Source organism: Anopheles aquasalis, chromosome 3 (genome assembly GCF_943734665.1).
Source record: "Anopheles aquasalis chromosome 3, idAnoAquaMG_Q_19, whole genome shotgun sequence".
In the NCBI taxonomy this organism is placed as follows: Eukaryota; Metazoa; Arthropoda; class Insecta; order Diptera; family Culicidae; genus Anopheles; species Anopheles aquasalis.
In genome coordinates this window covers 60676049-60702697 of record NC_064878.1, presented here as the reverse complement: position 1 = coordinate 60702697, position 26649 = coordinate 60676049, and the positions used below count along the sequence as shown (strand labels likewise).

At 49.6% G+C, this 26649-nt stretch overlaps 4 protein-coding genes across 7 annotated transcripts in view; all 4 read right to left on the bottom strand.

Annotated features, from left to right (window-relative positions):
* LOC126575278 (Krueppel-like factor luna) overlaps positions 1 to 15979 on the bottom strand; it is a 212732-nt gene extending 196753 nt beyond the window's left edge. Inside the window, exons 1-3 of one of the 4 annotated variants that reach the window (XM_050235900.1) lie at positions 15880 to 15956; positions 15758 to 15794; positions 13644 to 14934 (exon numbers count right to left, since the gene is read on the bottom strand). In XM_050235900.1, the coding sequence (XP_050091857.1) occupies positions 13644 to 13745 (102 nt within the window). In that variant the 5' untranslated portion in view covers positions 13746 to 14934; positions 15758 to 15794; positions 15880 to 15956. Of the gene's footprint in view, positions 1 to 13643; positions 14935 to 15757 lie in introns of all 4 variants that reach the window. The other 3 variants (XM_050235902.1, XM_050235901.1, XM_050235899.1) reach the window with 3 other exon arrangements.
* Positions 15980 to 20471: 4492 nt separating this feature from the next.
* LOC126575271 (leucine-rich repeats and immunoglobulin-like domains protein sma-10) lies at positions 20472 to 22654 on the bottom strand. Its single transcript, XM_050235885.1, has 2 exons — positions 22565 to 22654; positions 20472 to 22478 (listed from the first exon to the last, which is right to left on the bottom strand). Exons 1-2 carry the CDS (start codon positions 22591 to 22593, stop codon positions 20621 to 20623), a joined length of 1887 nt encoding a protein of 628 aa, XP_050091842.1. The 5' UTR covers positions 22594 to 22654; the 3' UTR covers positions 20472 to 20620.
* Positions 22655 to 23373: 719 nt separating this feature from the next.
* LOC126575275 (polyserase-2-like) lies at positions 23374 to 25824 on the bottom strand. Its single transcript, XM_050235890.1, has 4 exons — positions 25456 to 25824; positions 25212 to 25385; positions 24244 to 25138; positions 23374 to 24176 (listed from the first exon to the last, which is right to left on the bottom strand). Exons 1-4 carry the CDS (start codon positions 25526 to 25528, stop codon positions 23570 to 23572), a joined length of 1749 nt encoding a protein of 582 aa, XP_050091847.1. The 5' UTR covers positions 25529 to 25824; the 3' UTR covers positions 23374 to 23569.
* A 9-nt stretch (positions 25825 to 25833) lies between these two features.
* Positions 25834 to 26649, bottom strand: part of LOC126575282 (leucine-rich repeat transmembrane neuronal protein 2-like) — a 1606-nt gene continuing 790 nt past the window's right edge. The window contains exon 2 of the mRNA XM_050235905.1: positions 25834 to 26649. This exon is cut by the window's right edge and continues 641 nt beyond it. Within this exon, the coding sequence (XP_050091862.1) occupies positions 26051 to 26649 (599 nt within the window). The 3' untranslated portion in view covers positions 25834 to 26050.

Genomic DNA, 26649 nt, shown 5'->3' with positions numbered 1-26649 from the left:
GTGGAAAAGTTATTTCCATGCCTGCGAGTTGGTTGTGGTCCAAGAGGTGCCGTAGAGGGACGTCACTAGCAGCAGCTGGTGTGCAACGCGGTCGCGGAAAACGTTGTTCCGGAGTTTGCCGAATTTTCCCTGCCGAGTGAGCCTTGGGCTATTTAAATTTTCCAAAAACCGGGGTGGGTTTTTAACCGAAAAAAAGGCTCCAGTTCGTACAATGGAATGCACGTCGTTCGTCGCTAATCCGCTAGCAGGTGGGGAACACTCTGGATGCATCATATTTTCACACATTTCCATCAGTCAGCGAGAAAGTGGGGAAAAAATGCGGTAGTGTGCCGCTAGTGCTGCCCGGGGAATGATTGTTTCGCGATTTTCCAGATCATTTGACCATCTCGCCCCTTTCGCGCAATTAACTCGCCTCACCGCCGAGGCCGATAAACTGGAAAATGAGTTCCTTTTTTTTGTGTGTTTGTTTCCGATCGCCCTCTGTTTGCCCACCGACACAGTTTTCCTGCTTCCGCGCAAATATTCCGTTTATCGACCACCGCCGTGGATCATCCGCATTGATGGCCACCGCCGGATCGTTTAAGATAATTTTACAACCAATTAGCCCGCCGCTCCACCAGCAGCAGGGGTGGCGACGGCGGTGGAGGAGGTATTTAAAGCGATTTCATCCCTCCCAAAAAGTCCAGCCAGGGGCAGACGATACGACGGTGTGGCGTGCGGGGTGACGCGATGCGTTACGTCCGATATAAAAATCATCAAAAATAGCGCTGGGCTTTTCCCCGTTCGCCCGATCTGAATCATTTTTTCTCGTCGATGCTTGGCCTCGTGCTGCTCGTTACTTCATGTGCGGGTTTTTTTTTGTGCGCCCACCGGGAGGGTGCGTGTACACGCAATCGCAAATCGAAAACGGAACGAGTTCTAAGAAATTCTTGATTTGTTTTTATTTTTATGATTCACTCACACGCGCTAGCTCCCGGTGGGTCCAGTCGCAGTCTCACCGCTGACCTACAATCGCTGTTCGATGGCAAGTTGGCGAACAAAATCCGGGCCAGCGCGTAAAATGCGCTTACGTTTGCCCCTTTTTTTTTGGGGGGTGGGGGTGGAGAGGGAGTAAGAGCGGGAGAGGGAACTGCAAGCCGGCAATTTATGTGCCGCACACACAGAGACACACACCACAAGGGGAGGCCAAACACAGGTCGCAGCCGGTCGAAAAGGTTTCGCTAGCAAAACAATCGATTCCATGTTGTCGCACCGAACGACGACGACAACAACTTGGGAGCATAAAAAACAGAATTCTGTCAACAGCAGCCAGAGTCTCCTCTTGGGCACATCATCTTCTGTTCTGTTGTGGTATTAACTTGGGATTTTAAAGGAACTGCGATCGAACGCTGCTCTCGTCACTTAATCACAACCAATCATCAGCAACAACAACAACGAGATCGCCAGCAAATAATGCTCCAAACCGCGTAACGTTCCCATGACGTTCAGCTTCGAGTGAGGAATGAGTCAGCTCGAGCTTGCACCGTAAAATGCATTAAAAGTCCGTCGAAGGCCATGTACTGTGGGGGGTGGTGACTGAATTGAGTCACCATCACCGTCGTGCACTCGCCCCGGTGGTGGTTTTGCGGGAACTGCAACACACTTCTACACGCTGCTGCTACTGCTGCTGCATGTGGTCGGCATGCATAAAAAGGGGTCAGCGGCCAGCAGCAGCAGCAGCAGCATCGAAAGCATCGACAGCATGGAACCGAACAACAACCCCTGCCGTGCAATTGATTATCGAGATTGAAAGTGAGACTTGCATGGCGTAGTGAGGTGTCGGTGGTACTAGTCGTCTGTCCCCGGATCACCGCCGGGGGTTGAGGGCATTTTTTTTGCTTCGTTTTCCGATCGCGATCCGTGGCCATTGTCAGACTGGTTATTGACTCAATCAACCAGCCTGGCATACTTAATGCTCGAACACAATCTTGAAGCGAAATCTTCTCAAAGTCCGACAACATAAATCGCACCGAAATGACATGAAAGATCATTTCATTCCAGCGACCCAACATAACTGAGTGACAAGCGGCAAGTGTGCAAGTGTGTGCGTTAATGGGTAAACTCTTGCAGCTCCCCCAGAAATCCGAAAAAGGCGCTTTCCAACATATGTACACCTGAAGGGGGCCATGGTGGTGCCATGGTGCCAAAAATGTGGTGAAAGGGGGCCAGCAGCAGCAGCAGCAGCAGCAGCATTCCATGGCGTGTCTCGCTAGGTTTTTTGGTGCGCGCGAAAATACACCGATGCTGCGCCTCACCGACAATGTAAAGGGCCACGGGGCTGCATGAACAATGCATTGGCGGCGATGGTGGCGGCGCCATACTTTATTCATAACTTTGTCCAGAGAACAGCCGGTGCAGACCACACGACGACGACGACGGTGACGAAATTGTAAGAGGGCGACAAGCGCACCCCACAGACACTACATACTCTCTCTCTCTCTCCGCCCCCCAGGCACCTCTGCTTAATATTTAATGCAAAATGGTGCCGATAAGAAGTGCCTTCGGGCTTGCAGCCCGGACTCTGGATGGTGAATGAACTGAACATTCGAGGTGGACACAACAACGGTAGCAGCAGAGCATGTTGTTTGCTTGTTGCTGCTGCTGCTGGGGATGCCGTGCTGGGATTTGTTTATTTTGGTCAGCCTTTTTACGGTTGGTGTGCATCGAGGTACAACGAGGAAAACGGTATTATGAGCTTTTTGGTGTGAATCCTTCCGCAAAGGGTTCCCAGCTGCCACAGGACATGTCAACCCCAGAGACCATCTACACCCTCATCAACTGGTTGCAAACAACCATCAGCAGGCTTTGGTGCAGCGTCGACTGCTCAATCGATAACCGAAATCGAACCAGTTGGTGTGCGCTGCTGGTGGGGAAGTGGTTGGAAGGATGAAGCCGCGGATTGGTTTCAGGTTTCTCCGCCATCCTGTGGCGCAACGAAAAAAAACTGGCAAATTCCAGTGGGATTGCATTTCGCTTCGCAGAAATGGCGTTGTGGGTTCGTCGGCATCATCATAATACTCTTTCCTCATTTTATGATCCCATTTGACATTTCACTTTGTGGCTGGACATTCACTTAAATATCAATTTCTTAAAGCACACTGACGCCAGAAAATGAGCAGGTGTTCAATTTAATTGATTCATTCAGGTGGTATGCTTTAATTATTCTCCGATGGACAGCCTGTTCATAAATGTCCTTGGTGCATTTTCGTTGGTTTCGTCGAAAAGCTATCAGGAAATTGTCTTTAAATAATTGTCATTTATCAATGAATCGGAAATAGACACGGAATAAGTTGAATAATACAGAACTATTCTATAAAGGAAGTGATTGTCTAGACATCAAATAATTAGTCACTTTTTCATTCATTCTTTGACGCTTAATGGCTCTTCATAAAGTGTATTAAAAAATTACCTTATTCACTTATCGCTAAGCAAGATAAAAAATCAAACTGCAACATAGATCGACATCTGGATTGCATTTCCATTGCGACGTTCAAATGTCAGCCTAATGCCTATAATTACTATGGCATATACTTTCATGTTGAACATTAAAAATGAAATGCAAATGCTTCGTCTATACCTCACCTAGGGGAACTCCTCCAAATGGATGCTTTAAAAAATGTCAAAAAGACCCCTCTCGCGCCAGTTACGGAAAAGGATTTAGTCATAAAACCGCTCGACGCTCCCCCCTTTGCTAATGTGTACAGTTGGAATTTGGAATTTTACCCGAATAAAAGTGAAAAATCATTCTTTTTAAAAGGATGCCCGACAACTCTTTTCCCATCAACCTCAGACTCAGGCTAAGCTTAATGCCAAACCACCAGCCGGCCGGCCGGCCGGGGGTCTAATGGCATCAAGTGCCGGCTTACATCGACCACGGCATGTGCCAATCGATCGGCCACCGTCGGTTTGGTCCTTCCGAAACGATCCCATCCCCACCATTTCCGCCGGGTTGGATTGGTCGTGAAATGAAAATTTATTCCCGGTGTCCCTCTGTTCCGACCCCATCAATCCATTCGCCGCAGACTGCCGGTCGAGCCGGTCGGGCGAGGTGGGAGGAGACGATACTAATAGAAAAACAACCGCCCCTCCCTCGAGTCTGGTGACCGCAAAATCGGCGCAATGCCGGCCAAAACATTATGCTGGCGCCACACGCAACCCGTGTCTCACTGGCGTCTTTGGGAGGGGTGGTTCGAGTCTGGTGTTGTGTTTGCAGAAAGTTTTCCCGCCAGCCACCAAAAAGGGGGGGTGGTGGTGAACCCCAATTTTTAATGCTCCGTTTACGCCCCGTCGTCGGTATATGTGTGCGTGCGCGTTTCTTTAGGAAGGATTATTCCCCCTTTTGCCATCCCTTTTTTTGTTTCTTTTGTTTGTGTTCTGCTCCTCTCTTAAGAACCGGTCACCGTTTGTACTGGGACCCTCTGTAACCACTATTAATGCTGCTGCTGCTGCTGCTGCTGCGACGAGGGAAGTCAAATCGGCGCCCTCAAGTGCCTCAGTAAAAACTAATTAAAACGATTATCCTGCCCAGAGAATGAAAGAAGGTGCGCAAGGTGCGTACGGTGTGCTTGTTGACGGCAAAGAATCCTCCTTCTACAGCCCTCCACGATGGTTTCCTTCTGCTCCTTGGTCTCCCTTCCTCCCCCTTCCATCTGCTTAATGGCTCTTAGAAGCCCTAAGAAACTGCCATCCTTTAGGCAAGGGATGACGTTCCCCAGGCCAAAAAGAAAGAACCAAAACAGGCTTTAAGAACAATCTTGACACCCACGCCGTGAGGTTTGGGATAGCAAGGGATGTGGTGTCGCGGGGCCTAATGCACACACGACCGACCCAGAACAAACATCAACCTCGGGCCAGCCGGCCACGGCTAGGGAAAGAACGCAAATTTTTAAAGAAACGGAAAACCCGCATCCAAGCACCCTCTCCAACCCAAAGAGGGGATGAAAGGCGGACGGAGCCTTGGAGGTTGCGAATGGGGGAAATCAAAACAAAAACATTATGCTGGAGAATCGCTTTTCTCTCCTCTCCGCCTGGTGCGCTATTGTTCCCTCCGACGGTCCTCTTCCATTCCACTCCATTTTCGCGTTTCCCCGTTTTCCGTCAACTCGGAGGCGGTGGGGGTTGCGTTTCAAAAAATTAAACGCAAACAAACAACCCGGAGGGCCAGGGCATGGCAAAATGGTTGCCCGGTTTTTCCTTGTTTCCAGGCGCCACAACAAAGGCTAGAGGGTTGGCTTTCCCATTGCCATCCTCGCAACCCGGGCGCGTTGGGGCTCAGCTGCGATGCCTTAAACATCAACCACTCGGAACCCTTTTTTTTCTTGTGCGTGCCCGTATGCTACAAGCTTTATGGTACACAAGGGAGACGACTACACTCACTCACTCGACTCCCACCGGAGCCCTAGACGGACGCTCTGGGACTAAGCAGAATCCTAGCGGCCAATCATCGCCAGAAGAACAGAAAAAGGGATGGTCCCGTTGCCGACAGGATGCATGTATGGGCCCAGCATAAACAATTACGACCTTCCGGGAGACCTTGCTTGACCTGCCGCATTCGATCGCGATCCACCGCTGCCCCGCTGTTATCGAAGCAAAGACACCCTTCGCCAAATCATCGATCATAGGGGATGATGTAGCTTCTAATCGGAGGGTGGTGATCGGTTTGTTTCCGATCGAATCCGAACAGCACGGAAGAGCTTTCCGGTCCGGATTTTCCACCAAAAATGTTCTATATACCAGGATACCGAAACTCCAGGAAACGAAAAACCAAAATGTCCTTTTCACCCCTTTATTCCTCGATGTACAATCCCTTCTATCACATCCCCTCCATTCTGTCCGCAGTGTGGGGTGAAAGGTTCGCATTGTTTAGTCAGTCCGGCTCGCCGCTGGCAGGTCCTGGTGCAGGTAAGTGTTTTTCAGTCCCCATTCCTTCATTCCGTCCCTTCCTTTCGTTTTTGGGGTGAAAGCTTTGGCGCACCCCTAGGCACCCCGACGAAGGGTGGTGCCGCGAGGCGCGACTAATTTCCCTTTTGTGTTTGTCGCCGTGTCGAGCCGAGTTTTCAGTGTGCCTCTCTCTCTCTCTCTCTCTCTCTCTCTCTGTGTGCGCATTGTGGCCACACCACACCAGGCGCCAGCAAGGGTAGACAGTGAAATACAAAACCCGACAATAGGCAGAGGTTGGCTGTGGGTGGGCAAAGTTTATCCTTTTGCCAGCATGAACCCTCGACCCTTCCTCCCCCCCCCCCCCCCCCGCTTCTGCCCGGTCTACAATTTCCCTTTTTCCTCGTTCGGGAGCAAGGCCGAGTTAAAGAGCAACCTGCGTACTGTTGGTGCCCCAAGAGTGGCCCCCTTTGTTGTTGTCCTGAAAACAGGGTGGGGAGGGGCGAGGGGTTAGACCTGTTGGATCGAGTCGAGATGATGGCGTGCTGGTAAAAGGGGTGCTCAAAAGGTAAGTAATGGCGGGGCGCTGTGTGCGCGACCGCCTTGTGTGTGCTGTGGGTCGAGGTGATGGTTCAGTGGGGTTCGGTGAACCTCGTGGGTGATCAAGTGACACCATATGCACACACACACACACACACAACGGGCCAACCACGGACCGTGTGTTGTGGTTTGCTAATATTTGGTCCCGAATCTTATCAGATACACTCGCCACACCACCGGCAGAAGCCGCGGTTGCCGGTTCGTGTGCTGAATCTGTTCCGGATTTATGTGTGTTTTTTTGTGCTTTTCCACCCAACCACAGGGCTTTAGATAGGTGCTGGCCAACGCAAATTATAGGGTTTTTAGTTCTCCTCAGTCCCCTTCCTTTTTTGGCTCACAAATTAAAATCGTTTTTCTCTGGACTCTGGCGGTTTGTGCAAGTGAAAACAGGTCCGTACACCTTCATCACCGTCCACAAACCTTCGTCTTTGGCGAAACAACAGACCTGGAAGCATTAAGCTGAGACGCGGTTGTCGTTTTTTTTGTGCCGCACAATCGGCAGCGCGCGATTTTTGCCACGACGCGCGTATTTAAAACACATTTTTTTTAACAATCGATTGCGATGCGCCCTCGGGTTGAAGTGGCCTCGATTTGCGTGCCAACAGAATGAATGAATGAATGAATGAATGAAGGCAACAAAGGGAACCGAACGAAGGAAGACCATCTTATCTCTTATTTAACATATTTTTCATGCTACCACGCACTTCGGACCACTTTGCGCGCAGTGGACGGTCTTCGAATGAAAGACCACCATTGGCAAGACGGACCGCCCGAGCCAGCAGCACAAACGACAATACAACAAACGACGACAACAACAGCCCCCTAAAAAAAAAGGGTCAACCCGAGTGTTCCGGCAAAATTGTCAACGACCGGAACCGGAGGGAAAAATGGTTCTCGAAAAGCCGGAAAAAACGGACTGTAAGTGACACTTTTTGTGTGTGGGCGGGGGAGGTAGTAAGTGTTGGGAACTGGAAACGCTAACGCACACCCGCACGCACCTTTTTAAGGGTTATAACCAGCACCTTCAGATCCGTAGGAATGTTTGTTTTGAAGTGTCTGCGTGTATAATGCGGCCCGATGAATAGGACGCTCGGTCGTGGTGGTCATACGAAAAGGGTTTCCAAGCGCCCAAGGAAGATGCTGCGCCGTTCTACGCTCCGTGGAAGAACGGGCAGCATTCATCGTTAAACATAATAAATCATCTCAATTGAACGCACACACGCGCACACCGAACGACAGTCGGTCGCATCCTCGCATCTCGATTTCTACTTTCTCTTTCCACGCCTTATTTGGGACCCTCTTGCTTGTGCCGTTTGTGTTTGTGCTTTGGGTCAACCAGGCCCTTCCAGGCCTCGCCTGTCTGCTTCGAATGCATCCGCCACGTCAGCCACGTCGTCAGAGACGCATCGCACGATCGCAGTTGCGTGAGTTACCGCGATAATGGACGCGATCCAACGCGTGGGGGAGAAGAGAATGAATGAATCGAGTCGGGAAGAGCAATAGACGGAGAGAGAGAGAGCGCGCACGAGGGACAAAAAGACACATAAAAATCGATGAAACATTGCCTTCGTGACCCTCCCCCCGTGTTGCTTGCATTCCTTCTTCGGTTTTTTCTGATTACCGCATTACTCAGGCTTATCGGTCGAAGCTCGGCAGACGAGCCCGGATGCGCGACGAATGTTGTCGGTTTCTCTTCACTTCTTGTTCTTCACCAAGAACGTCAGAACACACACCGTGTGTCCGGTGATCGGCGTAAATGGACACCTTTCCAGCCATCGAACTTTCACCGCCGAAGCCGATGCCACGAGGTGTGATGCTCCGCGTTGTCGCGGTCGAAGGAAGTTTATTTTACGACAAACAATTATGACACTGGCCCGCCGGTACTGTCCAAGAATGGCGGATGGGGCGAGATGTGGCCGCTTTTCAGAAATAGAATCTCCAAAAGCGATCCACGCTAGACCACTGAACTCACTTGACATCGACGACAACGACAACGACGACGACGATAAAGCCGCTCGGTCTGGCGTAGGGGGAATTGGCGTAGGCCACAGAGAGGCAGCGAGAGGGAGAGAAGGGTAGAAGGAGAAGGAAAGTCGATTTGTCACCATAATGACAGTTGTTTCTGGCCCCGGGAACCCATTCTCATGTTACCAACCAGATCCGGATACCTTTCGGGCTTTTCTCCACAAGAAAAGGATACAACTCCGTCGAGGACAACGACAACCGACGGCGACCCAAATAAACCATCCATCCAGCATCTATCCATCCGACGACGACAACGACAACACCATCACGGCTGCAACATGATGATTGGCCTCTGTTTGGTGCGGTCTGCTGGCCTTCTCTTCGGAAACATCGACCGTCTCCGGGTGAACAGGTTCGTCCGGAGGAAAATTAGTCCACCAGAAAACATGGGGCTCGGTTTGTTGAGTGTTTCTAGTTTTATCGATTACACCGCCACACACATGCACGCAAACTCTCTGAGCTGGCTGGCTTAAAAGGATTTCCGCCACAGGAAGAAGGAAATTAGCATTCATCTCGTCCCCTGACGCTGCGAAAGCGGAGTTTGCCGCGAATGTAATAAGTAACTTGTAATCGCTCCCCCCCGAACACACACTCGGGACTCTGAAGAACCCTTTTGCACCTCGGCGGACACACATCGACGCGTTGTAGCGAGGTGGACCGCAAACCAGACCGCGCCGAGAACTTTACATCCTTTTGGTTGGTTGGTTGAAGGACCAAGTGGTTCTTCTGCCCATGCGTCTGGAACCCAACCCGGTGTTGACTGGGCTAATTAATTGCGACGGGTTGGTTGACGTTGGCCAGCATATGGCCCCGAAAGGTATGCGAGAGCTTAGCTCCAGTGTAAGGGACCAACCATATGCGCTGGCTGCCTGTTAATGGTGCAAAGTATTGCTCCGCCCCTCGTCCGCTTCTAGGAAAAAACCCTTCGAACGGGCCTGCGACCTGTCAGGGACACTCGCGAAATGGGCCGCTCCTTCGGCCGCGCGTCACCAAGACACAAAGCAATCTTATTAAAACTTCATCACCATCACCACCTTTTTCATCGTAATCGTCACGATGCCGCCCATTCACGCCTTTCGCGCCTCAACAGAAATCGGAACTGACGTCTGCAGGAAAACTCCGCAGGAGAGGATGGGGAAAGCGGGTGGGAAAACGAAAAAAACGCCCACTTTCACCCCCATCATCACGGTCGTCGGGTGGAAAACTTTTGTTACAAACCCTCGGGGCTTTTTTTTTCCTCCTCACTGCCACAGGCCAAGGCACGCGAAACGTCCATTTTGCGTCCGGCCGGGTGGTTCGCTTTTTTAATATGCCCAACGGCGAAGTAGGGGTCCTCCCAGCGCCGAGAAATTGGCCAGCTCCGTTTGGAGCGTTTTGCATTTTTCTATTTTCGGAGCCGCCGACGGTTGAGGAAATTGGCCGCGACCGAAACGGTGACCAACAACCGAACGAACGGGCACGGTGAAATCCTTTCCAGGCGGAACGGAACGGTCCACCATTGCGGTGTCCTGTTCTTTGCGGAGCTACAATTGAATTTATTATAATCCACCACGCCGCGTGCTGGCCCAGGATAGGCCGCGTGATCCTTCGTTTTTGCATCCTTCGTCCTTCGAGCTCGCGGTGCAGGAACTGGACAATGTCCCCTCGAGAGGGGAGGAAGAGGGCAGTTGCTTGACTCGAATCCTGGGTGACAGTAGGTTTTCAGAAAGGAAGTTTCAGACCGTCCAAAAGGGGAAGAGGAGGTTAATGGTCATCGTGCGTCTCTTGCTCTCTTTCCCCTTTTTTCTGTGCCCTGTGCTTGCGGTCGCCTTAAGAAGGAATCCGCAGCATTACAATGGCATGGTGACGACACTACGGGCATCTTGATGGACAGTCACAGCCACCAAGGACCAGCCGGACCAAGCGAAACTTTAATTGAATTCCCATCTTTGCCAAGATGCCATTTCAAATGCAGTCACACCGGAATGGGGGAGAGTTTCTGTGTGGAGTTGTTCAACGACTACAAGCAACTTCATCACCACCCCCCCCCCCCCCCCCCCCGGGGGATTCCCGCAATGCACTCCAATGATCCTTATTTAACGGAATGGCCGCCCCACCGTACCAACAGCTTTTTCCGACCATCTGGACACCCCAAAAAATAAACGAACGAATGAACGAGGAGCGGGAATTATGATAATCGGAAAATTTCAAAATTATGTACCCAACATAATCGAAGCACTGTTTGCGATGTTCCTGCCCCCCAAAATTCACTCCCTCTCAGATGTTGTGTTTTAATTTTCATGATTTTCTCTTTTGTCTGACCGTCGACCGAACTGGCCGTGTTGGCCGGATGTTTTCCAATGAAAAACCAATTTTCCATCGAAGGCAAAAAGCGTACGAAGGACCTGACGTCCTTGATTGGCTCCATCTTAAGAAGCGGAGGAGGAAACTCCCCGAAAAAAAAAACCATCTTGCAAGGCACTGGACGAGGGCGTAACAAGATAGCGAGCGAGCCGCTAGAGGCTACTCCTTGGTCGCCTTGGTAGCGGCACCGGGGATAAGCGCGTTGCGTGGTGGACAAGCAAACAAAATGAACGGTCTCCCCTGGTAACGGATCTGGCCCGAAAGCGAAATGAAGTGACCCACGAGGGGGAGGGGGGGGGATCAGCAGCGGCTGAGCTCCATCTCGGATCTCGGTTTTCGGCGTTTTCCTTTCCGGTCACTTTTTCCACCAATGCCACCACCACCACCACGACCGCCATGACCAAAGTGGCTTGTTTGCTCAATACCTTAAAGGAAACGCCAAGGCCAAGTGTTTCGTTTTGGGTCCTCTGTTCGCTCGTTCTCTCACTTACAGCGCGTTCCTGTGGGAACGCACGACGCACCAGAAACGGTGCCAAGGTTGCACACCAGCACAGAGACCGCAAGGACACAAGGCCACCACTGGTATGCCAATATGGACTCCTTCGTCGTCGTTTTGCTACGAGCCGAAAGCGGAACGCATAAGAAACGAACATAAAACGTGGTGTAGAAGAAAGGGGGCGGGTGGTGGTAGGTTACGAAAATATGGAGGCAATAAAATGTTTTCTCAAAAATAGACCGAGAGCCCGACCTCCCTCCCTTCCCCACCTGCGGCAGGTGCCTTAACGAGCCACAAGAAAATCGCAAAAATGAACCTCCACGCAAGAGTAAGGTGAAGAAAAAGGAAGCGACGGCGTAGCGACGTACTTCCGATTCGTCCTGGCACTCGCGTACGCGCCAATGCGACTCAACACGCAATACGCTAGTGAAGCGAAGAGGAAAATCCCAGGAAAACCCTCGTGCCCCCGGCGTGGTGAAGCACTGGCAGTACCTCGCCCTCCCCTTATTGGCTTTCTTATCCTCACTGTCGCACCGCCACCAAACGATATCGAGCCGTTAGCGGGCTTGGCGTAGACGCACCGTGGTGGCCACCACTACGACTGCTGCTGCTGCTGCTGCAGTTGTTCATAATCCAATACCAAAACGGTGCGACGAGCCAGTGTGGTGTGGTGTGGAAGGGAAGTAAAACACCGCCCGCTTGTCTCCACCCCTCGACGGGAGACCATGTGGCCCGGCCGGTGACGTTACGCACCCGTGGAGCAGCTCCATGGAAAAGCGTTCCCCAAAAGAAAGCAAAACAAACCTCCGCATCGTCGCTTGGCGGTAACCTGGGGGGAAGCTGAGTGTGGGGGGAATTATGGCTTGTTTAAGGACATTTTCCCTGCGTCGTCGTCGTCAGCGTCGGAGCCAGCACGACGCCATCTCTTTGCGTTGCCATGGCAAAGCACTCCGCTCCGCGATGCTTGTTTGTGTTTGTGTCTCTGTGTCTGTGTTTGTGTGTTTGTTTACTCGTCCTTCCGCTGCTGCTGCTGCTGCTGATGATGATGATGGTTAGGGCTAGTAAAGCGTAGAGAGGGCCCCGAGACGCTTCCGGGACGGATACTTTTGCTTATCGCGCGCGCCCCAAAAAGCCGTTCGCCCGCGCAAAAGTGCGAAACCATCAAAGATGGCGTGTGACAGAGAGAGAGAGAGAGAGCGTACTTCCTGCCACCCAGACACAGACACATATACGGTGTCCTGCCGTAGACCACAGCTGCGCCGGGTGTGACACCACCAGAAATCCAATTTCTGGCCAGGATTCAACGATGACAAGACCTTTTTAGATCAAGCTTTAAGAAGCACAGACCCGGCAGACCTTTCGGTGGGGCAATCCGAACCGGTAGAGCAGGGCCTGGCATTCGTACAGAGACAGTGATTCGTTTGGGAAGGCCATAAAATGTGGAGGAACTGTTTTGCCAAACGGAACGAACATCGCTCTTTACGATGCTCGCCCGTCCGCTCATCCACCTCATTGGCCACCGATGCTCCGCGAAGGTCAATGTTTCTGAGTTTATGAGTGTGTCTGTGTGCGTTGAAGGACGACTGGCCAAGTGGTCCAGGTTCAGCCCGGCGATGCCCAGTTGCCAAGGGAATTTGGAAATTTATTTTTAAAATTCCCTCCGTGGCTCCCAGATTGACTTCTATCAATCCCAATGAAGGAGGAACAGAAAAGGCGGTTGGAGTTGGATGATTAGTTGGGAGTTTTCCCAGGGAGACCACTTCACTCCCGGCATCGCCACCAGCTTCTCCACACTCTTCAAGTGGCGATACGAAGACAGCCACGGCCAGTTGGTTCACTTCCGCCCCGAAAACCAGTGCGGAAATGCTTCTGGAAAATGTCGACAGCAGGCTGGAGGCTGGTGATGCCACGGCGACCAAGGTTACCACGTTGTTACCGGCCAGCTACGATAGGTCGTGAGTCGAGCATTTCTTTTTTCTTTCACAAAATTCCTCTCAAGTGTCGAAGTCGCGCGCAATACTCAAGTGCAACCAAAACCAGACCAGTACCGTGGCCATGAAAACACACGTTGTGACTCAACCAACCGACCGAGACGCCAACAAACGAGATAGCGTGTGCTAACTATCGAGAACCGAGCTAGGGAGACCCAATGGTAGGCCGACAATTTCTAGCAAATTTCAGGCCAACAATCGCCCGCACCAGGAAGCGTTGATAAGAGCTGCATGCAGTGGTTCGATGCAATTCACCCAACTGGTGCACATACCTGTTGCCATTGATCCTCGATCGAAGACTCCGACGAGAAGCATCCGGTGTCGTGGATGATCTGCAGCTCCCGGAAGATGCTGCCGCTCGGCAGTATATCCATCGTTGCTGTTCCGGTTCCGGTTTCCGGGTGCCAAATCGGGAACGGGGACTGCAAAATGGCGCCAAAACGGGGCTTCACAATGCACTCTGCACTCTCTTTTTCTTCTCGCTATTTAACTCTTTCCTTTTGCTTCCTCGCTTCTTTCACTTTTTTCCTCTTTCTTTCTCTCTTATTCTCACGTAAAACACACAAGGACCCCACGGGACACACACCCAAACTATCACACACAAACACGCGCACGAGTGATAAAAACCGAAGCACTTCAAGACGCGAACAACGGACGAACGGACGACAATCACTCGCGGACGGACCGGGTGGGGGGTACCGCGATCTCAACACTTGCACCCCATCGGGACACGACGGGGGATTGGTGGGGGTTGCTTGCGGAACACACGACGAACGCGTTGACGTTGGCCGTTCACCGGAACACCGTGGCCGGACCGTGTTCGCCCATGATGCACATGATTTTCACCGTTTTTCCTTCCGACTGCATTCGGTTTCACGTCGTCGTCGTCGTCGTCGTCGTCTTCGTCGTCACAAACTGCCGCAGCTTCCTTTGATTTGTTGTTGTAGCCTACTGCTTTTAATGCTGCTTATGTTGAGGTCACCAAAGGGTCACCAAACTGCAGACACACCGAACACTCGCGATCCCTTCTAAACTGCTGCTACTATTGGATGTTGTGATTGGCACATAATGATTGGCCTCTTTCAACCTACGCACAAATCACAACGCACGATACATACACACTGTTTGGATTAAAAAACCGCTGGCCGGAAACACTTGGACCTCCTGGGCTCCCGGGCTTCTAAATCCCGTTTGCTACCAGCTGGTGGCCATTATGCTGCCGTGATCGGTCTCAGCCTCAGCTTGTGGACACTTTTTTTTTATTTACTCAGAGCACACCACACGCCGGTTCACTCTCACTCGATTCACTTGGGGCGGTTGTTCGGTTGTCTTATCATCGAAGGTTGTCGTTGCACTTGCCACTTGCACTGCTGCACAATAATGCTGCACCGTTACTGCCGTGGCGTTGTCTGGTACAGCTCCAGCAAACCGGACGTTTGATTGGTACACACTTCCGGTGCGACTTGATGGCGCTCACATTTGGAATGCACCACCTCCAATGCTGCTGCCGCTGCTGCTGACACTTTGAATTGCTGCGTGTGTTTTATGTGTGCGTTAGTTCGCCTGCAAAAGTGAAGACAATGGAGGGGTTGAGGGTTGGGTGAGAGGGAACGGGTTTGTTAGAATGAGTAAACAGCGGCAGCAGGCGGTAGGCAAATTCGAACACAATGCAGTGGCGGAGAGCCGGGAATTATGAGATCATGCCTACGGCTGGTTGGCACTAGCGCGAGATCCAGATAAAAATATCTCACACAAAACGATCTCGTGCCGGTACGGCGTGGTTTGGGGGGGAGTGGGGCCTGGAACATTGCGAGGCGAGAGGAGCTCTCAAGATTGAGATTCCAGCAGCAGCTGACGCATTTCCTCGTCGCGCTCCATGTGCTTTGATTGTTTATTGCTTCTCGGCTGCTGCTGCTCGGTGCTGGTGCCCCGAAATGTGAATTGATATCCCCTCCTCCTCCTCCTTCTCCATCGGCAATCATGTGCAACTCTGGCTACCATGTATGTGTGCGCTTGTTGTTCTATTTTGGGAAGCATCTCTCGGGAGTCGTGCTGGTTCAACACGACACAACTGCACACCGAGGGTGGCTGCCAACCGGTCGCAACCAGCCACCCCCTCTGAGGGGCCAGCGGGAGCACTCCAGTCTGTCAAACGGGCGGAAATGATTAGTTACTTCACGGCCACACACAGAGCGCGAATCACAGCGTCACTTTGCGCGTCCCACTGTCTGCTGTCCGGAGGTTGCGGTCATCGCCACAGACATCCACCCACGCACGCACACAGACACACATACATAGTGACACGAAACTGACCGGTGGTGAAAGAGAAAGTGATCTTGACCCTCAGTGCCGACGCGGAGATGCGTTGCAAGCATCACTCACTAACCAGCAGATCGGCCAACAGATGCAGAAGATCAGCAGAACTAAAATAACAGTAGAAGCATCAACAGTTGAAGAACACAAACGAAGACACAGGCTTCTACCCGGTAAAAACACAAGTAAACAAACCAAACAACGGAACAACGAAAGCGAAGCGTATGAAACGTAATCTCTCGGTGGCCGGAGAACGGAACGGAGCACGATCGCGAACCGGTTCACGAGAAGGCTGATGCGCGAGTGCCACCCGCGTGCGTAAACCGACTGAGTGTCGGCGACGCGCTGCAACCCGATGAGCCACTCGGGCGCGCGCCCGAGAAACCAAGCTGAGTGCTTTCATAGCGTCCGTGAGGAACTTAGCGCGAATGCTCTGTGTGTTTAATCGAGACATCGGCCTAATGTAACTCCACTTCAGACAAACAAATACTTAGACTTAGACAAATTGGAAGTTGCTTTCTTCTTCGATAGCGCCATACCGAACTACCGAGCATTCCCTGTTAACTTATGCTACTTTGATTTCTCGGGTTGCTGAGTGGTCTATTTTGCACTCACATTTGGTGACAAAACCGCGATTTGGTCCGGGGCATAGGGTGTTAATCGTGGCGGGCGATGGAGAGACCGCCATGCTGTTAAGACATTGGCCGGGCACCGGCGATGATAAGATAATGCGTCGGCCCGCGAAAGGCCGAGATTTTTATTGATATTCTTCCGCTTTAAAGAGCCAATGCTTGGGAAGCGCTTCGTGTGGAGCTCTCGATAACGGTGGAGCGGCGTTCGCGGTATCGTCGTCATCGTGACCCCGGGAAAGGGAACTCCGGTTTTTGTTGGTTTGAATCACCCCCGAAAAACGCCACGCCAGCCAGTTCCCACATTGCAGCATTTGAACCCGCACCGACACCAAAAACAAGGGGTGATCGTAGCCCGTGACGTGATCGGTGCCGAGGGTAAAGGGTCTAGCACGGGGTTACGCTTCGTTGCAGCAGGTACCAGCCACTCACGGTATCCGGCGACATCCAGAAAAAAAAACCACCACAGAACAGAACGGATGCAGGCGAACAAAGCAAGACGAGGGGACCGACCCGCTGCTTTGGCCATCCTGGGTGCTGATGACGTAGCGTAATTGCTAGACATTTGTCGCGACGACGCTGACCGGCGGGTGCGGGTGGTGGTTCCAATCCATTATCGGGGTATAGAACCGACGCCACCAAGCAAAGAATACAAAACACACACCACACAGCACACACGCTAGTAAGTCCCTCGATGCCGGTGGTGGGATGTGATTTGACTTTTTAATTATCCAGCACCCAGGTAGCAGCTCGGCACCAAAACCGAGGTAAACCAGAAGGCAGGCACTGAGACTTAGAGACCAGTTTGAATCTCTTGGGGGCAGCTTGCAGCTTCCGGAATGTCTGACCGATCTGGGCGACCTCTGGTAGGAGCTTGGATGCTTGGGGTTGCGTTTCCTGGAAGGCGTCCGCCGATACCAGCAGGAGATGAGAAGGAATCTGTGCTCCAAGAAGGTGCCACGACCTTATCGAAGCAATCCATTGCTGCGTTCGGGATGTGGTTCAGGAGCAACACCAACGAGCACGATAAAACAGTATTTTAAGCGTCTACTGACAACACAGCATGGCGTCATCACGAGGAATCTCCGATAACAGCATGTCCTGCAAAACGCCTCACATCACTTCTCGCAAGCGGCTTGCCTTTCGAATTGAAATGCACTTCAATAGAACCCCATCAAAGCACTCCGTGACACTTACTACACCTGCACCACGTGAACGAGCTGCTTGGATCTAATCAGTGTTGTGTATCTCCAGAAATTCACTCCAGGACACACAATAACACACACATACACTAGCGGCCGCGAATCCTGCGATGTGGCGCGTGTAACGACCAGAGACCAGGGACTCCACCACTGGTGGTGACGGCGGCAAGCGATGGCGACAGCGGCGATGGCTGCTGCTGCCAATCCAATCGGGATCTCGTGAGGCGGGCGAACGGGAAAACGCGAAAACGTCGTCTCGATCTGCCGGCTTCGAACGTCTACTCTTATCTAAAGCGAGACGCCCGCCGCTCGGTACCATTCAGAACAACCGACATTCGGATTCGGTTCCACAGCAGCAGCGACGGCGGCCATAGCATCCCCCTTGTTGCCCCCCAAAAAACCAATGTCTCCCTTCCCGCCGAATAATGTTCGGCTTCGGAGTCCTTTTCGCGGTCGTATCCTTTCGGGTGGCCACCTCGTTCGCTCTCGGTTTCCGTTGCATGCGGTCTCTGTGGCTCTCCCGCGTTCTCTCGTGTCCTTCGTGGATCCATTGGGGATACGCCAGGACGCTCTCTGGCATGCTCACGTGCTCTCCGATGTCTGGATTCTGAGAAGGATGTCCCCAGGCCCCCACCAAAGAGAACGAGAGAGAGAGAGCGAGAGAAAGCGATTTGTTTATTTATGAAAACGGGCTCCCCTCGGTCTTTGGTTTGATCAACGAAGAGCAGCGGCAGCAGCAGCAGCAGCAGCAGTTGGCTTGCCGGCTACTGGCCCGGTTTTTCCGCTGCCAGGACAACCGAACCGGAATGGCTACCAGCATTCTCCCCAAAGCCTCCCCCCGGGCGGTCTTCGACGCTATGGAGGGTGCGCACGTTAAATAGGAAAACAGCTAACAGTCTCGCCGCTCGGAGGTCGTTTTGTGGCGGAAAATTGGTTCGCATACTACTCCGCTGGTACCTTCTATCTTTTCAGCAGTAAACTGGAGTTGTTGTTCCATCTATCTCCATGAAGCATAATTTTGTGGTGTTAAGTGAACCTTAAGTTTGCTTGTTAAAGGATCGACTCTCCACTCGAGACTGGAGTTATTGATCGGAAAATAGGAGTTTGTGGAGCAACCTGAGTGGACGGTGGTCAAGCTGAAGTAGTTTTCGGGAAACACGTGCACAGAACACTTAATTTAAGGGGGGACTTCGGTATTTAATTTTTTTTTGTGACACATATTTTTAACATTTTTCCCTGAAAGCTGATTCTTTCAAGAGTATTGTGTAAAAGTTTTGGATCAATCGAGGAAAAACTGACAAAGATACAGATTTTTGAAAATCCGCGTTTTATACGAGGTTCCATGTAGCTCGCTACTTTGAATCGTACCGTAAAAACTACTGGGCCGATCGATTTGAAATTTTTAACACATAATCTGCACACTTTTTGCCAGGTAACCCCGTCGAGATATTATTAAAATTGTTTATACTTTTCTTAAAACAATTCTGTAAAGCTCGTTTTTTGTGGCAGAATCGAAAAAGCATCACTTTTTCAACTTCAAAAATCTGCCAAAACTCGAAAAACAAGAATATCAACAAAAACCCTCCGGGATTACCTAGATAAGCTTATAATCTTTCTAACGAATATCGATTTACACTGTTTCAGATGATCAGTCATGTCACTACGATGGGCACCGTAAAAAGTAACTTTTCGACGACATGAAAAATTTGATGCCATGGAATAGTTTGTACATGAGTGTTGCTCAAAACTATACCAAATGTTCTTCAAAAGTTGTACAATAATATTCCATTCACTAGAAAAAAAAAAGTGGAATGGTTACGCCACAAAAAATCGTCAAAAAATCGTCAAAAAATCGTCAAAATTACCGTACCGTGATCCGTGCCCGGTGTTGGAGGTGGATGAGGAGTCAGAGGAGCGGGGAACTCCGAAATTTTCTCTTTCGAGTAGTCTTGAAACTGCCCGAAAAGTCACAAAGGCAGCACCATCAGGGTTTATTTTACAGTGGTAGACATTCGTTTAGCCAAATTAAGTTTTTTCGAGATTTTTCTCAAACTAGCCATCCGTTTTCCATTTTGATTAATAACAACGGTATATTTTACCATTTTTTAACACATGTATTATCAAAAAGCGAGAAGTATGATTTTTGATGTCAAGATAATAGCAATGATACAGCAATAATAGTATAAGATTAGCAGGAAGAAATGATTAATCCATAATCAGGACGTTATAATCGTTTTTCAGTCGGTCGTTGCTCGATGTAAACAAAACGCCTGCTGTCGATCACAAAAATGCACTCGACAGTAGGCGATCGTGAATACCAAAATGAACACAAAATGAACCAAATGAATCATCGCCTGGAGGCTATCGAAATCGCCAGGTACAGAATAAGCGCCTTGATTTGGCGGGTTTCGAACGATATTGGAAGTTCCGCTGATAAACCTTATATTCTCCTTTTTTATTGGGAACTTCATGAAAAACCAAGCGAATAATTAAAGCACCTTCACCATTGATGGAGCCCAGCATAATCCTAGCCGAAACCACTTGGTTAGAAGAGCTCGTTCTTTTTGCCAAAAAACCCAGCACTTTGTTTCGATCAATGCTGAAGAATTGTTCGCCACGAATGATTCTAAAAAATAAATTACCTGTTACTAGCAGACTGCTTTCATTAAATCTTTTACTTCCTTCCTTACTTACTTAGCGGCACGCAGCTACGACCTTGTTCTCTTGAACCCAGAGCCATGTTGGTTTGAAGCGCGCGCTTTCACGTGAATTCGTTAAAATCAGTAGCTTCAATTTCGGACTGATCGATAAGCGCCAGTGGAAGAGAATAAACAGCTGATAAGCCCGCATTATTATGTTTTCAAAAACAAAAATGAACCTAACCTACAGGGGAATCCCCTTAGTAAATGCAAGCTAATCGGACAGCATCACAGACAGACTGGCCACTATTTCTGTGTGATTTGCATTCAACATACTATTTATTCTTGTCTAAATTAAATTTCGATTTCAAAACCGCTCCCTGCGGGCTGTTATGTAGAATCCCATCCCAACGTGACATAAAACCAGATGATCGCGTTTACTGCCGGAAAGGTCCTGAAAATTACTTTAGGCGTATATGTGGCGTGAAGCCGCGTTGGCGTTCAGTCTGGCTTGGATTTTTTTGATTTCTTGGTTGATTTTTGCCGAATCTTGCTTTAACTGAGTGTTAACTGCCTTTTTGTTGCTTAAAATGGTCTCCAGCTGTCCAGCGACACTTTTCAGCTCTTCTCTCTCAGCGTTCTTCTCATTAGTCGCTTGCCATTGCGAAATGGTTTGGTTTTTACGAACACTGTTCCGAGCGTCTAGCTTCGTAATTAATTTGTCCGCCATCATTCGAGGTGTGTCGAAGCCTTCATAGTCTGCACCATATCGTTCCATGTTGAAGATTAGGTTTTGCTTAACAGTGGTGAGCAGCTGCTCGTTGGAGCCTTTCTCAGCGGTTAAGGATGTAACTGTGGATTGTAATTCGTTGACCTCGTCCCTGAGCGTATCGGGCGACTGGACAGTGGCCGTTGCCAGAGCTTCGTTTAACTTATCAATATCCACAACCGTATGCTGGTAATCGTCGCACTGGAGTCGCTTCGCTAATTCAAACACACTTTTCTGTCGGATCTGCTCCAACAACCGATCAAGGTACGCCTTTTTGGCTTCCTTGCAACACAACTGATTCTCCATAATGTAACCGTCTTTACAGGGGGCCGCATCATTGTCCAGGATAACAGATGATTCAATCACCTCGAGCTGTGTGCGCAGATTCGCGCAGTCCCAATCGTTATACGAGAGACTTACGTTCTGTAAGATGTTGTTGGATGAGAGTTTGAGCGTGACGATTTCGTTGTTGTGCAGGTACAGCTGGTGTAGTCCGTCGAACACCGCACTGCTGCTTTCCACATACGTTAACTGATTGTACGACAGATCCAACACTCGCAGTGGCCTCTGCACTGGTAGCTTTACGAGGGCGAAGGAGAACAGACGGTTGTTGTTCAGCAATAGCTTCTTCAGCTTTGGTAAATGCAGATTCTTGACCTCTTCTATTTCGTTGTGCGATAGGTCGAGTTCTTCCAATCCCGGGTACAATGCTGCCCAGGCAATGTTCGATAGCTTGTTATTCGAGAGGGACAGTTCCTTCAGTTCTCTGTTTTGTCCATTTGGCACTATGCGTTCGATGTGATTGTTGGAGGCAAACAGCCTTCCCAACCTTGCAGGAAGCTTCACTTGTGTGAGGCGGTTATAGCTGACATCGATCTCGTATGCCGCAGAAAGTAGACTCAGGTCATAGTGTTCGATACTGTTGCTAGAAACATTGACACTCTCCAACTGGGGATTGTTGGTGAAGGTTCTATCGTCGATGCGCGTAAGGCTGTTGTGTGTCATTGAAACACTGAAGAGCATTGGGTTGTGGGCAAATAAACCCACCGGAAGGTACGAAAGGCGGTTTCTATTCAGGGCTACTATTTGCAGGGAATGCAAACTATCAAACAGTCCACGTTCAAGCTGTGATAAACTGTTGAAACTGAGATACAGCTGTTGCACTTGCCCACCATGCACAAACGCATCACGGTCGATTGTTCTCAGTTGCAGATCCTGCAGGGTAAGCAATGTGGTGTTCGGGTATACCTGCAAAAACACTTTGGACAACCGCCTGATAGTTGAGTCGGCAAACGCCAGTGACGTATAGTTCGAGGCGTACGGTTGTTCATAATCAGTAAAGCGGTCCAACGACACTACCTCTGAATCGCCGATGTGAACATTTTTAAAGAGGCAATCGTAATTTACCGCATTTTCTTTACACGAAATCAGTGGCTGTCGGTCTGCCGTTCTGTGGCGCTGCCAGTAGACAGGGCTTTGGGCAATCTCTTCAGTGTCATAACCTGGAAATACGATCTGACCCAATGCATCGCAGAACAGGCAAATCAGACAGAAACTGCGAACGGAATGAAAAACGGAAAGCAGCGCTGTGTTAAGAAAAGCACTTGATTCGTTAAACTTTTTGCACCAACACCAGTATACCTCACTAGAGCAACGCCAATTCTGGACATGATTAACTCAAATGAACCACTCGGCACGGATTCAGGAATTAAACTGATCGCTGAGCAAGAGCAGATGGATCTTTTTGCAGTTTGCATAGCCTGCTGCTGCTGATAAGACTGTACAGAAGGTCGTTGCAGGCACTGAGCGAGTCCTCTCACAATCTCGCAAAAATCCCCACTACGTACCGACTGATAACCAGCGTTTGAAAGAGCATATTAATGCGCACGACACTTTACCCCAAGCCACCTATTGCCGAGCATGCGTTCTAAGGGCAACAAGTGTGGGTTTTTTTACATCGATTAAGGGGAAAGGTCGGCTGATAATCATCACACTCAACTTGCTGTGCATGAACGCCTGTTTTACTAGCGTTAAATTTCGAATATGTGGTGTGTACTTTCATTTAGCCGGATCATAGATCATGTTCTGAACGGAGTCCTTGTTGTTGTGACCGTGCTGTCCAAAATTCTTACCAAAAGACATCAAGATGCAACATAACAACATTGTTGTGCATGGCCGAGACTCTTTTTCGCACCAGCAGGGGTCTGCAAGGATTTTTCGGAAGTTTCTGAATATAATGGTATCAAGCGACTAGAATATGTTCTCCCGGTTCTTGCAAGGACAACAGTGATAACTGTAATCATTGGATGACCTATGTTGGCCTGTTCTGCGATTTTTTAATCAACTCATACCATGCGAACAAACTGATAAACCAGGCTTAGTAACGGATGTGTGTTTGTGGTGGTTGTTTCGCTAAGCAGAGACTTTGAGCAATAGAAGTTATTCGTTATTTATTTACAACATCTTTATGAGTGGGAAAAGTTATGTAATGTGAAGCAAATCGTCATTGTGTCGTACTTGTTGGGATCTCTTTGATACAATGTTGATTTATTATCCATAACTGATCATTAACGATCATCTTTCGTCTGAAACTCGTAACCATTCCACACATAAGTACCGCCAAACAACACACTCTACATTAATTGACTATTCGCTAAGCGTCTCGGCCTTATTCACCGTCTCCTGAATCCACGAACCACTGCTGAGGGTGGTGGCGAACATTTGGCAACTCTCTGAGCGGCATGCCGGAAAGTTGAACGTCATCAAACCGCCCAAGAAGTAGCGTCGCTTTCCGTCCGAGTGTTTGATGTACTGCAGAGCGGAGCCAGCGCCATAGTTGTCACAGTGTTTTTCCGGTAGATCATTGAATGTACCGTAAACAATATCCGATGATTCAGGCAGCTGTACACCCTTCTCCTTGTACTGCGATCTGCACTCATCAGTCGAGGTCCAGTTCATCATATTTCGCGAAAGCGTCGGGTAGAGCTGTTTGTTCCGTTTCCATCCGGTTAACATTATATTGGTCTGTACGTACTCGACGCGACTCGGTAGACAGATATGCTTTATGTTAGGTTTTGAGGTGTCCGCATCGTGCACCAGTTCAATCAAGGCCAGATTGTTGCTATACTGAGGCTTATTGAACTTGGGATTGTGAATGATCTGTTTGATGTCGATCGATTGGTGTTTAATCTTACTATCACCCACAGAGTCTTCCGGTGAGAACAGTTTGAACTCTCCTAGCCGTACGGATTTCCTGCGGAAAAGTGAGACGAATGCGTTAGCTGAGATGCATGGCAACCGGCGCATCGGGATCTACTTACAGTGTATAATGCTTGGGAATGCCAGTTACACAATGGCCAACCGTCAACACAAACCGTTTATGTATTAACACGCCACCGCAATAAAATATAGGCGTCTGTTTATCAGTATCCCGGTATACTTCCAGCAATGCATTCCAAGGGTATTGGTTGAATACAGGTTTCTCCGTTTCGATCTCGGTGTTTTCGTGTGGGTCGATACCACAGTTTGGTTCATTCAGCAAGTTTCGCAGAGCGACAATTTTCTTATACTCTTCGATCCAATCAATGTAACGCGCAACGTCAGTGTAGCCAACGACACCATTCGGGTCACAGCCTGTCGAACCGTCTTCCAACTGTTCACGTGGAGCAAAGCTCACAATGCCTCGGAGGTACCCAATTTCATTCTTGAAGTAGATTAACCCTCCACCGCTGTCACCAGTGCAGACGTTCGTATCGCTCACCTCGCCGCGCGCACAAAACATCACATCCCAGTCCAAAACCTTGCGATTATGCTCTTTAACCTTGCTACGGCAGCTATCCATGCTGAGCGCACTGACCTCTAATTGTTGTAAAATCCGGCTCGTTGCTTCATCCTCGGTAGTTCCCCAACCGACGACAAAACCTTTCTTGCCCAATAGCTCCTGTATGGTTGCACCCTTATCTGCTTTCGCTGGAGGTACACAAATAGGGAACACCTTGCTCGGATTATCGAACGATATGTCGCCGCTCGAGCGAAGCAACGCAATGTCGTTGTTGAATGTTTCATGATTGAACTTAGGATGCACTATTATCTCCGACACGTTATAGTTGTGGCCATCAGTTTCGTTTTTTATGTTGTGTGCGCCAGCTCTGAAATAGAACAGTTCGGGGTGCTTCCAAAGATCGGCTCTTGCGCTACTCACTACACAATGTGCGGCTAAGGGTGCAAACCGATCATTAGTTGCGTTCTGCGACATAATTGGTTTGGATCTCATTTAATTTAACCATACCTGATAACACAAAGTTAGGTGATATGATCGTTCCACCGCATATGTACGTGAACATGTCCGAAGTTTTTACTCGTCTGTAGTTAAAGATTCCCACGTGCCAAGGATAGTCACCCGGAAGGGCATCCGTTCCTCCCCTTACTAGACCCTGTACATTTAACAATCGTTTTCCACATTCTAACGACGTTTTGAAGGAAACAATTTAAGAAAAGTACGCAGACAGCAGTCAAAAGTTGTGATTACTTACTTAGAGTTTCGCTACGCACCGTGAGTACGCTCAACAGCAGCAGCAACAGGGGAAGTCGGCTGTGAATCGCCATACTGATAACCTTTTGCTTCGCCACCGGGCACGGTTCCAGATCACTTTCGCTCACTTTACCGTTCGCCTCGAATGTTGAGACGCTAATGCTTGTCGGTCGCCTGAGAGGCGATGTTTTTAATGCAATCTTAAGGATGTTCAGAAGATCTCTCGTGAGAGATCAATCGGCGGTTGGATTCGCGTCTACTTGGGAGAGGTTCTTAGCCGACCCGTTACAAATCGCAAAATTTCCGATGATCGTTAGTGATCTGTTGGATCGGAATTAAGATGGAAGCACTCGTCCGCTCAAACACACTGACCAGGGGTGTCTTGTTAAAATTTTCAACACAGCATATTCATTTTCTTTATGTGTAGATAATGGATAATAAACAGAATGAAAAACTCGTTTTTATTGCATTAGCTAATTTGGGGTGAAAATGGTTGTAGCTTTAAAACATTAAAATGCTTTCCCACAAATGATTGTCCAACAAAAGAAAAAAAAGAGTGATCCCTTTCAAGCTGAACTTGTAGGCCTCGCCATCACTCAAGCGGCGTGCTCTTTACAGCACAACTCACTAACGTTTATATAGTCCGGTTTGCAAGCTTCGTCGCGTCTCGAGATAGCGCTTGCGTTGATTACTTGGAGCAGATGACGTAGGTTCGCACAGTCCCAGTCGTTATTAGCCAATTGAATTTCCTGTATGTTGTTGTTGGCAGATAGCATCAGCGTCTTGAGACCGTTGCTGTGAAGGTAAAGCTTGCCCAGTCGATCGAATAATGCACTGTTACGCTCCACCGACGATAGCAGGTTGTGGGACAGATCCAACACATGGAGCTGCTCCAGTGAAACCGTTGTTAGATCGAAAATCATCAATCGATTATTGTTCAGCAGCAGCTTTTCCAGCTTCGTTTGCGGTGGAAAGTACTCGGGAACGATGGTTTCAATTTCATTGTACGCTAGATCGAGGGTTTCCAACTCCGGGAACATCGATATCCAGGAAATATTGCGCAGTTTGTTATGCGAAAGCAACAGCAGTTTAAGGTTTTTGTTTTCTCCTCTCGGTAAAATGCGCGTGATACGATTTTTTGACGCCACCAGTGCCTCTACCTGTACCGAAATCTTGACCTCTGTGAGCCTGTTGC

Coding starts and splice junctions, on each gene's coding strand:
- LOC126575271 (XM_050235885.1), bottom strand. CDS start 22,593: ATGTCCAGAATTGGCGTTGCTCTAGTGAG. Junction 22,479..22,564: donor ATTGGCGTTGCTCTAGTGAG/GTATACTGGTGT, acceptor TTCCGTTCGCAG/TTTCTGTCTGATTTGCCTGT.
- LOC126575275 (XM_050235890.1), bottom strand. CDS start 25,528: ATGGCGATTCACAGCCGACTTCCCCTGTTGCTGCTGCTGTTGAGCGTA. Junction 25,386..25,455: donor GGTGCGTAGCGAAACTCTAA/GTAAGTAATCAC, acceptor AAACGTCGTTAG/AATGTGGAAAACGATTGTTA. Junction 25,139..25,211: donor ACCTAACTTTGTGTTATCAG/GTATGGTTAAAT, acceptor TTGCACCCTTAG/CCGCACATTGTGTAGTGAGT.